Raw genomic sequence first — 12306 nt, forward strand, 5'->3', positions numbered from 1 at the left:
TTTGTACCAAATATACTTGTATAGTAGACAGGGCTTGTTGAATTATTTATAACAACTTGTGGGATGACAAAACATTTGTTAGCAAAGACCATAGAACAGACAAATTGTATTCTTTCTCCCACTTTTTGTTCCCAAAGCTTCTATGTAGCAGTTTTTCCTTCAGAATTAGGATCTATATTGACTAGATCCTATATTATACTAGAAATCAGTTTGCAAATAGAATTTCATGAAGCAAATCTTTTATTTTTGGTGGCATTACAATTTCTAATTTTCTTTTGATTTTCAAGAATATGACTTTGACTCATTTGCATCTGCACAGATGGGGTTTCTAATTGCTGAACAGCTGAATGATTTGCAGACTTTCTTATTGTTTTTCACTTTCTCTGTATAACTTGCAATTCATTCATTCAATCATTCAATTTTTGTTAATTATATCAAGAGGATATATCAGTCACTGCTTAGAGCTATTCCATATCTTCCCCCTCTTCTTTCCTTTTCTCCCTTTCATTTAGTGAGAAAAAAAATCACCATCACCAGCTAAGCCCCCACTCCACCCTTACATCTGCCAACTAGGCTGTTTTCTCAGATCTTTAGTTGATGTGAGATTAAGGTAAATAAATGATTCCTCTTGCAAGAATTCATTCTTTCAGGGACAAAAATGTCATGGATATTCTGGGAGGGCATAACAATTCTTTCCACTTTCTTTTGTTATCAATTTATGATTTTTGACACAAATATATGCCTGATTAATCATTGCTCAAGCTAACATTTTTGGGTGAACTATGCATATAACAATTTAAAGTGTGATGAATAGTTAAAAATAAAGCGATTCAGGTCTGAAAAATTTTTTTTATGGATAATTACATGTGGCTAAATGGAACATGACTATATTTTGAAGGTAATTTCAGAGAATATGTATGTGAGAAATGACCATAAAGAATAAAATGTTCTTTGACATTGGAGGATATAATCGATAATTACTGATTAAAATGGAGAACTCTGAAAAGGTTATAATTATAAAAAATGTTCTTAGGTGTTACAGCAAATCATTTTCCTCAATAATCTAATGTTTATTAACAATATGAATTTTGTTACACCTCAACCCAAATGCTTCTTTGCCCTTGGACATGCAGTCTTCTCAGTCTGCCATACATTTTAACTGCTCTTACATTTGAGGCACGTGATGAAGGGTGCAGAGAAATTAAGGGTTACTTATGTTTTTCTCGGATATGTTAACAAATAGTAACCTTAGAAGTCTAAAGGGAAATAATTATTTTTTTGATCTGTCAAAGGAATTATTGGTTATTTAGAAAATTAATGATGCCTCTGTAATGTGACACTCCGATAACAGTTGGCTGTTTCAGGCTTTGCTAGGAAGTGGAGTAAGACCCCTAGAGTATCTGTTAATAATGATAAGATCTATCAATAAGCAAAAGGATAATTAGGCCAGGACTTGTTTGAATAACACTAAGGCATATTATCATCTCTGGTAGGTAGTGGCTTTCAAACTTTTCTGACCACAGCCCACAATAAAAACTACATTTTATGTCATCTCACAGTGAGAACACATGCACACACACAAACCACTACAATGAAACTTTCATGAAACAATACTTAATGTTCCTATCTGTGGTGTATTCTGATATTTTCTATTGTTCCCTTTTACTCTGTTAAGTAAAAAGTCCTCATCATAAGCCACTACATTAATTCATTACCACTAGTGAGTACTGACCCGCGGCTGCTCTATGAGAAAAGCAGGGTCTCAGTGTCTGAAGCACATGTACATGGTCACTTTCTTCCTAGAGTGGGACGCTCTCTACTGGTGGGGCTGGGTGTGTGGGAGGCATGGCTTAATCAAGTAATGTTTCTTTAGACGTCAACATGCTTAACATTTAAACTAAGAAGGCTCATCCTTCAAAATTTGAGGCAGGTTCTCATGCTAGTACTTCTTAAATCAATTAAATGAAGTGCCACTTTCCTATTTAGAACATGTATTTGTGCATGAAATACAGCATGTTTGAAATATTTTAAAAATATTAATTTATTACTAATTTATTTCTTGAGGATTTTTCTTTTTTTTTTTTTTTTTAAGGAGGGTGCAGCTCACAGTGGGCCCATGCGGAGATTGAACTGGTAACCTTGGTGCCACCAGCACCATGCTCTAACCAACTGAGCAAACTGGCCACCCCTACTAATTTATTTCTTAAACTAAGAGCAATATATGATCAGTGTAGTCAACTAAAATGCAAAAAAATATATAAAAAAGAAAATCCCACAACCAAAAGATAATCACGGTAACACTTCTATATGTCACGTGTGTTCACATTTTCCCTACATGTAGGTACACTTAAAGACACACACACAATATGATTATACCTGCAGATGTGCCTCCTTCCCAAATGTTATATCATAAGCATCTGTTCATCAAAAATAATTTTAAAATATTTTCTAGGCTGGAAATTATTATAAAATGGCATAATTTATTATTTCTCTATTGTTGGGCATTTAGGTTTTCCCAGTTTGCTATTGCCTTTTATTTTTGTTCATGATTTTTCTGCCATGAAAATTTATGCATTCATTTGATTTATGCATTCAACTGCAGTTATCTTTTTTATAGATATTTTTTCCTTTGCTTTTATTCCTTACAAATTACCTCCCAATCCACGGAAGAAGTAAATATTTAATTTAGTAAGAATAAACCCAATGTTCCATTATTGTTTTGGGGTAGATTAAAAAGAAATCATGCTGAGGAAATACTCTCCTATTCAGTGGGTAGTGAATATTGCTGAATGGGTTTTTGGCCTCTAGTAAGATATCCTCCCAGGTGCCAATGCCTGGTTGGTAGCAGAGGTTCAATAAATATACTTTTTTGATTTAGTTAACAATCCCAGAATTGAAAAATATTTTCTACACTTAAGTGTAAAAGTAGTATTTTTGATAAATTGTATAGCAAATCAAAACCTATCCGTTTATTATTTAGTCAAATAAGATTTTTTCTTTATAATCATATATCAAAACAACCTCTATGTAATATTCCAGCCTCTATTCCACATATGAAAAAACTAGGATTATTTAGGTTGTAGACTGAATTCCTAATTTTCACCTCTCCTAAGATGAGTTTTGTTATAACTAATTTACAACTTTATACTTTGATTAAGATAACTCATGTAATTTCTCCCAATCGTTCTGTTATTTCAACTGAAAGGTAAGGATAATGATTTGGTTTCATCACAATAGGGATATATGAGGAATTAATGTTAAGATATTTGTAATGAGAGGACTTTTTGTAATCTACTGATGTTAAGTCTACGGGAAGACTAAGTATAAAAAGTGAAGATTTTATAAAGGGTGTCAAACATGATTATTTTTGTCATCTAGTTTACCTTGCCAATATATTGATTAAAGGTGTTTTTATGCATTGTGAACATTGTATCTAGTCTTACCTGAACCATTTTTCAGATATCCATTTGCATCTACAGTTGTATACATGATATAAGGTCCAGGCTGATTTACTCCAAAGGGCTGCAATAAAAAAAGGAATAGTTAATCCTTGGAAAGTAAATGAATCATTTGAAGTTTCAGGCAAATCTACTACAAATAAAGTAAAACCTTTTTACACACAATTCTTACATAGGTGGCAGTTATGTAGAGAATATTTCCATAAATAGATAACCTGTGATATCTATTCAAAAGAAAACCTGTGTTATTAATAGCAGAAAATTCTTAATACTTTAAGTGATTTGATAGTTGCATGTACACAGTATTAATTTTATCGGGTATTTCTATGATCTAATATGTCTATTATGTAGCGTGACTACTTTAAGCAGCTTCCCCAGGGAACGGTCACCCTGCGCTGTCTGGCAGCTCCCTGAAAACCTCCACTGTCAGTGTGTATTTCGCCAGGCTCAGAGCTTGTTCTGGGTCAACAGTCCTATCAAACTGGAATGTTTGTTAAAAACAATTATTAGCAATTGTTTATATTGAAGCTGCCGAAGGCTGTGCTATCAGTTTGGGCCAATGAGAGGCTGACCAAATCTTAAAAGGAAAAATGCGAATGAGATGTTTCCAGGGAGGCTTTGAAAAGCTCTGTTGTGTTCCTGGGAATCTAGATGGTCCCACAGGTGTAACACTTGCTTTCAGACAAGGCACCTGAGAAGGCCATAATCTCTCACCGAATCTCTCTAAGGAAACCTCTCTTCAATCATCACTGACCATTAAGCTGAGTAGAGACTTCAGTGGCTCCACTCAACACACTTTACACAATCAGACCAAACAGCAGCAGTGACAACAAACAGCAACAACAAACCAGGGAGAGCGACTGCCAGGGTTAAGACATTATTTAAAATGCCCAGTTTTCAACAAAAAATTAGGACACTCACAAACAGGAAAGCATGGGTATACAAAGGAAAAAAAGTAGTCAATAGAAATTAACCCCAAGAAACCCTACATGTTTGACTTAGTAGGAAGAGACTTTAAATCAGCTGTTATAAATATGTTCAAAGGACTAAAGGATATGATGTGTGAAGAACTGAAGGAAATTATGAGGACAATGTCTCACCAAAATAGAGGATCAATAAAGAGATGGAAACCACACACACAAAAACACCCAACTTCTAGAGAATGATAACAAGTTAAAAATTCACTAGAGTGACTCAACAGCACATGTAGATTGGTAGAGGGAAAAATCAGTAAAATTGAAGATTTGTCAATTCAGACAATCCAGTCTGAGAAACACAAAAATGAAGAACATAAAGAAAATAACTGAGCTTGAGAGACACATGGCGCACCATTAAGAATATCAACAACAACGGGAGTCCCAGAGGAGAGAAGAGACAGTGGCAGAAAGAAATGTAAAGCAAAAATGGTGGAAATACTGAAATTTAATTAACTACATTAATCTGCACATCCAAAAGCTCAACAAATTGCAAGTAGGATAAAGTTGAAAAGATCCACACCAACATACATAATAGTCAAATTCCACCAAATACATCATAGTCAACATGTTGGAAGCCAAAGAGAATTTTAAATGCAGCAACAGGTAAGTAACTCATTACTTACAAGGGATCCTCAATACGATTAAAAACTGATTTCTTATCAGAAACCCAGGAGGCCAGAAGACAGTAGGATGATATATTCAAAGTGTTGAAAGAAAAAGGCTATCAACTAAGAAGTCTAAACGCCAGCAAAATTATCCTTCATAAAAGGGAAATTAACATACTATAAGATAAAAACTGAGAGAATTTGTTATTAACACATCTGACTAACAGGAAATACTAAAGGGAGTTGCTCTGGCTGAACTGAAAGTACACTGGACAGTAACTCAAATAAAAAGTACCAGTAACGGTAACTGTAGATAAATAGAAAGTAGAAATTATTTTGGTTTATAGCTCTTTTCTCCTATCTAATTTAAAACACTACTGCAGTAATTAGAAACCATGTTGTTGGGCCCATAATGCATGAAGATGTAATCTGTATGACAATGGGAGCACAAAGGAGGGGGAGTAAACTGAGGCATACTGAAGCAAAGTGTGTTTACGCTATTGCAACTAAGTTGGTATACATCTGAATGAGATTGTTTCTAAGTTAAGACGGAAACTAATTCTGAGAGAAACAAGTAAGAAAATAACTTAAACATAGAGTACTAGAAACAAGGACATTAAAATCATATCCTAGAAAACATGTAACAAAAGAAAGCAGTAACAGTGGAACAGAGAAAGAAAAAAGACATAAGACACAGAAAAAAATAGCAAAACAGCAGACCGAAATCCTACCTTATCAGCAATTACGTGAAATATGAATGGATTAAACATTCCTATCAAAAGGCAGGGATTAGCAGAATAGACAGAACAATATGATCCAAGTGTATGCTGTCTATAAAATACACATTTTAAATTCAAAAACGACAAACAGGTTGCAAGTAAAAGCATGGTAAAGATATACTATGTAAACAGTGACCAAGTGAGGCCTGGAGTGGCCACACTAATATCAAAATAGACTTATTTTAAGAGTCCTCTTAAAGTCACTTCCAAAGGTTCTCCATGAGGAAAAGAACTGCGTCGGTGCAATAATTGAACAACAGCCCCCAAACGATCAAATTTGGCATCATAGGCGAGTACTAGTGGAATGGCTAAAACATCCAGCTCAGGAGCTTGAGTTTACTGTTGATGTTATTAATCAGGATGCAAGGAATTATCATGCCTGGCAACATCGACAGTGGGTGATTCAGGAATTAAACTTTGGGATAATGAGCTGCAGCATGTCTGCAGACGAACTTCTTAAAGAGGAGTGAGAAATAACTGTCTGGACCAAAGATCCTGCATCATCTCTAACACTACTGGCTGCAGTGATCGTGTGCTCTACTGGAGACAGAGGTGCAGTGAGTGCACTCTGGGAACGATCCAACTAGTACCAGAGAATGAAAGTGCATGGAGCCATTTGAAAGGGATTTTGCAGACTGGTGGTTTTGCCAAATATCCCAGTCTGTTAAAAAAATTACTTGCTGTACGACCAAGTCACAGCCACCCCGACCTAACTGGCTTTCTTGTGGATATCCATGAAGATATGCTAGAAAGCTAACGTGACAAGGAGGGCATTCTTCATAAAGCTTTAGAGTTATGTGAAATACCAGCTAGGGAAAAGGACATTAGAAAAAACGAATACTGGAGCTATATCGGAAGGTCCCTTCAAAGCAAACACAGCACAGAAAGTGACCCACCAACAAGTGTGCAGCAATACAGCATCTAGAAACACCTGATGGACGCTTGTAGTTTTTCAGGAGATTCTAATGCAGGAGTTTAAAACTAAAGTGATCACTCCCTTTGCCTGTGGTGCAAACAATCTGCACAGGTGTTGCTTTTTAACAAGAATTAAGCGTGACGCTCCTTGGATGCTGCTGCTGTGGAGACTGCTAGAGTCATTTGATTCTTTTAAAGCAAAGTAATCCAGGGCGAGAGAGAGGAAACAGTCCCATAAAGGAACTTCTGTAGCTTTATCAACACTGGCTCTAATTCCTTAGCATCAATGCCTCCCTAAACGGTAGATCCATCAGGATTTGCAGCATTAATGACTGCAGGTAACTTGCATGTTGGCTATGCGGTACCCTGAATTCCAGGTCAGGAAGCAGGGAATGCAATGGCTACATCAGAGCTGCCATGCCACAATCACTGTGTCTTGCTATCACTGCGACCAACTAATGCCAAAAGAATGGTTTTGTAATCAAGTTGTGGATGCATCCGAAAAAAATTCAATTTACAAGGATTAAGAATTTCTGAAGCAGTTAATTCCGCTAGTTCATCGAAGTATTTATGCACACATTTTAAATTCCTTTATGTGAGACCTGAGAAGCTGATAATATGCCAGGAGCTGAAATTATGGGAATATTAATCAGTGATGATGACAACGTATTTGTGAAAGTTTCATAATAACTTCTTTCTCACACTTTTCTGAAATCGTTTACTTTTCTGTTATAGACTCAGTGTTTGTGGCATGGCAGTGGTTGTTGAAGCCCCAACCCCCAATGTGATGGTATTTGGAAGGTAATTAGGGTTAGGGAGGTCATGAGGGTGGGGCCATCATGATGGCCGCAGGGTCCTGATAAGAAGGAGGGCCGGAGAGCTTGCCTTCTCTCCCTCGATGAACATGAACCTGGGCCATGTGAGCACTCAGAGAGCACGTGGGCCTGGGCAAGCCAGGATGACAGCCCTCATCAGAACCTGACCATGCTGTCAACCCTGATTTCTCACTTTCAGCTCCCAGAACTGGGAGAAAATACCTTTCTGTTGTATTTTGTAATGGTAGCTCAAGCTGACTAATGTAATAATGTAAGACCTATGAGTTATTCCATGCGTTTTATGTCATGAGAATATTTTAGGTATTAGCTTTCCCAATTCAGAAAATAAGAGTGTAATATTTAGAGTCAGACAATCTGGGTTCAAATTTCTCCTTTTCTACTTGACCTTGGGCAAATTATTTAATTTCTCTCTGTTTTCGTTTCCTCATCTTAAATTAGAGGTAATCATAGTACGTATCTCAGAGGATTGCTGTGAAGATTGAGCAAGTATGTGTAAAATACTTAGAACAGTGCCTGGTACACAGTAAGTGCTCACTATGTCTGCAACATTACCTTTTTACTTTGGCTAAATAAATTGTCCTTTTTAGTAATGAAATCTTATCTTTAACTATGTTGAACTACTACTGAATGGACAAAATTATTTGATCAAAATCAGAAACATTCATCAAGTTTACCTTTTAGTTCTTTAATGTATTGTAGGATTGCAGAATTCTAAAACTACAGAAATAATTTATTCGCAAGAATGCATGTCTGGAGTGAAATTCCACTTCCCAGTGGAACATATAACTGCCGTGTAAAATGACGTGGTTGTTAGCTCACAGTAAATCCCCTTTCAAACAGTCCAGTGCTGTGGTTCACAAACTTTAGCATCAGCATCACCTGGAAGGATTGTTAAACACAGATTCATTGGCTGCATCTCCAGACGTTCTTATTTGGTGTGTCTGGGTGGGGGCCGGAAATGTGCATTCTTTACAAGTTGCCAGGAGACGCTGATGCTGGTGGTTTGAAGACCCCTCTTTATGACCCACTGATCTACTGGGACTACACTGTGTGCATTTCATAAAAACTGGCAGCTTGTGAGAGTATTTAGTGTAACCTAAACCTTTGTATAATGATTTGATTTGATTGAATACAAGAGAATAAACCCATTAATTCAGTGTGTGCACAAAAAACAGTAAAACACCTCTCATACTTTTCAGAGTGCTTTTAGAGGTGGAGATTTTTTTTTCAAAAATAGTAGCAAAGCTCCTTTCTTAACCAATACAAATGCAAAGAAGTGAAATGAAAGTTCACATAATTGAAATTTCATAGATATTGAAAGGCCATTAGAGAAAGATTTGAGCTGGGATCATTAAGAAGCTTTCTGAATTGTGTGATATATTTGAAGGCATGCTAAAATCGGCAGAAAACAAAGTTTGAATAGACAAAGCAAACATCAGGACCAGACTCAGACATGGCAGGATGTTGGAATTATCAGACCAGAAATAACTATGATTAAAATGTTAAGGGCTCTGAAGGTGAGGGGATTAGAAAACAATCAGTAACCACAAGATGGCCATGGGGCTTGAAAATTAATCTGGGGAACGTAATTTAGTGGTTACCAGAGGGTAAGGGGGTTGGGGGGTGGGAGATGAGGGTAAGGGGGATCAAATATATGGTGATGGAAGGAGAACTGACTCTGGGTGGTGAACACACAATGTAATTTATATATGATGTGATACAGAATTGCACACCTGAAATCTACGTAATTTTACTAACAATTGTCACCCCAATAAATTAAAAAAAAATGTTAAGGGCTCTAATGAAAAAGGAGACAACATGCAAGAACAGATTATTAATGTAAGCAGAGAAATGGAAACTCTAAGAAAGAATCAAAAGGAAATGGTAGAAATTAAAAAAAAAGAAAACAACTTACAGAAATGAAGAATGCCTTTGATGGGCTCATCAGCGACTGGACAGAGTGGCGGAAAGAATCAGTGAGCTTGAAGATGTAGCAATAGAAACTTCCAAAGGGGAAATCCAGAGAAAAACTAATGAAAAGATGAAACAGAATATCCAAGACCTGTGGGACAATTACCAAGGGTGTAACGTGTGTCATGGGACCACCAGAAGGAAAAGGAAAGAAAGGAACAGAAGAAATATTTGAAGTCCTAATACGAGATTTTCCTCAAATTAGTGACAGACACCAAACCACAGGTCTAGAGAATATCAAACAAGATAATACCTAAATCCTATACCTAGGCTTATCATATTCAATCAGCAGAAAATCAAAGAGAAAATCCTGAAAGTAACCAGAGAAAAAGAGGGGGAAGAAAGATGTCTAGGGACACGTATAAAACTGATATGATTATGCTCATTTAATGTTACATGGGTTAGTGGCCAATATGCGGGGCTGTCTATTTTCCTTCAGAAATACCTAGGTGTAAGAGTAAGAGAGATGGCGGGACTGCCCTCGCGTTGTCATTTTGCCAGGTAGGTAGAGTGGAAGGAGAGTCTTCTGTGGGAGTGAAAGGTAGTGGCAGAAGTGACGACTGATGTGTGGTAGCTTAATAAGGATGGAAGTAAAGACAAGAGTGAGCTGATACAGGTCACGAGACTAATGGTCTTAAAGCTGAACAGGTCTAGTTAGAGTAACACGAATGAGAGGGCTGGGAAAACAGGCAATAGTCAGAAAGATGAACGGCACTGAGATTTCACAGCCAAACGGTTCCAGCAGACGAGGTCCAGAGTATGGCCATGGGAGTGAGTAGCTAAAGTTGAATAACAATGAAAGACTCAGGCGTTTTCAAAATGGAGATGAAAGAACTGGGTGCGATTAGCTGCTGACTTGAGAAATTCCTCCCCCCTCCATACAGCAGACAGTACCTGTATCGAGTGGGAACACATAGGGGGCAGAAGAGCTATCCAACTCATAAATGGACTCATGTGGTAAAGAATGTCGTATGGTACATGCATGTGCTCTCTGAGTGTTACACTAGCTCATATCTAACATAACACTTTCCATTACGATCAAGTGGATCTGATTTCAAAGCAATAAGAAGAACGCCCACTGTTTCATGAAATAAATAATTTCACAAGTGGGCATCCATTTGACACATGGAAAACTGGGGCAGTATGGTGTGCATTTGTTTCTTTTAGGATGTCATACAATTGTGATCTATTCTATCAAGGGGAGAAAAATGATACACGTAAAGGACAGTTTAACAGGAGCTGAACTCCAAAGAAAGGAATAAAGGGATGAAGAGGAGACAGACATCGCCTGCAGAAGAGCCCAACGGCGCTGGACCGTAGGTCACTGTGAGGACAGCTCTGCAGGCTGGGCTTTACTTAGGTGACTTTCTAAGTGGCTCTGTTCTCCACACCACAGATGTGACTTTTATTTTAAGAAGGAGAATGGGAGCACTGCTGATCTTAGAAGTATCATCTGCCTTAATTATAAAGTCTTTCCTGTCAAATTTTCTGCTAGAGCTTGTGGGTAAAATGAGTGGATTCAAGTTGAACATTTTAGACTTCTTTACTAGACTGTGTAATGAAAGAGCCACACAGTAGGGGACACGGTCAGTAAGGGAAAGGAAGAGGAACACAGGGTCTGAATAGTTCACAAACTGGGTAGACAAAACCCAAACAACCGAGTTCATCATCAGCCTCCGATTAATCACATCTACACGTGAGTTCCAATATGGCCTTCCCCCCCGCCCCCACCCCCCGCCTCCCCTATACACTACACTTGCCTAATGACAGGAAGGCAGATGGGTTTGAGCCGGCACTCACGTACTTTCACAGCGGATACAGGATGCCCTGTCCAGACGGTCCCTTCAGGACTGAGACACTCAGTCCCTAAGCGGCTGCTAGCTCATAGCCGGGCTCTTACATATAAATTGTTCTCAGAGGGAGCTGGCTTGTACAAAGTACAACCCCTTCCTGTGGGCTGCCTGATGCAACTTCTGGTTGACCCCGGTGTCCAAAGTCCGGGCCCCTCTCCTCAACCTGAGCCATCTCCCAAGGACCGTGCTAGCCTCACAGCTCCCCACGCATCACAGACTGCCTTCTCCTCCCGCGAATCCTGCTTTCCTCAGTGTGTCAGAGGTGTCTCTCAAGGTGAGTCTAGACGGAAGCTCTGCGTGCAGATCTCTGGCTCAGGGTCTCTTTCCATGTGTCTCAAACATGGAAAGTTTCCCAACCACACTTAAGATGTTGGCAATGCAGTGCTTTAATGGGGTAGTAAAAACATGAGACCATAATCAGCACCTCTAGCTTTGTGTTCTGTTCCACCACTTCATAGCTAGGACTTTGGACAATTTTATTTCTCTGAGCCTCAGTTTCCTCTTCTTTAAATGGGGGTTAATTCCTTATAAAACAAGGGTTACTATGAGGACCCAAGCAGGGTCCACATACACACTTTCAAGTATAATGTAATGTTCTTACAAGGTACATGAACTGGCAATTTCAAACACTAAGCCTAATTATTTTCACATTTTGTTATTTTATTGAAACATTCCCTTAGACAGCAAGTCAATATTAATGCTATACCAAAAAAATTCATTAACTGGGTACCATAAGCTTGGCCCTGTGCCATGTACCAAGTATACAAAGATGACACGGTTCTTGACCTCAAGGTGTTACATTTTAGTGTGGAGAGGCATCAAAATTAAACCAGGTAAGTGTGATCAAGTATTATATATGCCCCAATGGGAGTAGTATGCACAGAAATAATGGGAGCCGTGGTCATTCTCCCT

General features: G+C 38.1%; 1 protein-coding gene and 1 pseudogene across 1 annotated transcript in view; one reads left to right on the forward strand and one right to left on the reverse strand.

The window, feature by feature from the left end:
* ITFG1 (integrin alpha FG-GAP repeat containing 1) overlaps positions 1-12306 on the reverse strand; it is a 128188-nt gene that overhangs the window by 21598 nt on the left and 94284 nt on the right. Inside the window, exon 14 of the mRNA XM_033129558.1 lies at positions 3444-3522. Within this exon, the coding sequence (XP_032985449.1) occupies positions 3444-3522 (79 nt within the window). The remainder of the gene's footprint in view (positions 1-3443; positions 3523-12306) is intronic.
* On the forward strand, positions 5001-6744 carry LOC117034376 (protein farnesyltransferase/geranylgeranyltransferase type-1 subunit alpha-like; annotated as a pseudogene).

Source organism: Rhinolophus ferrumequinum, chromosome 15, assembly GCF_004115265.2.
Source record: "Rhinolophus ferrumequinum isolate MPI-CBG mRhiFer1 chromosome 15, mRhiFer1_v1.p, whole genome shotgun sequence".
NCBI lineage: Eukaryota > Metazoa > Chordata > Mammalia > Chiroptera > Rhinolophidae > Rhinolophus > Rhinolophus ferrumequinum.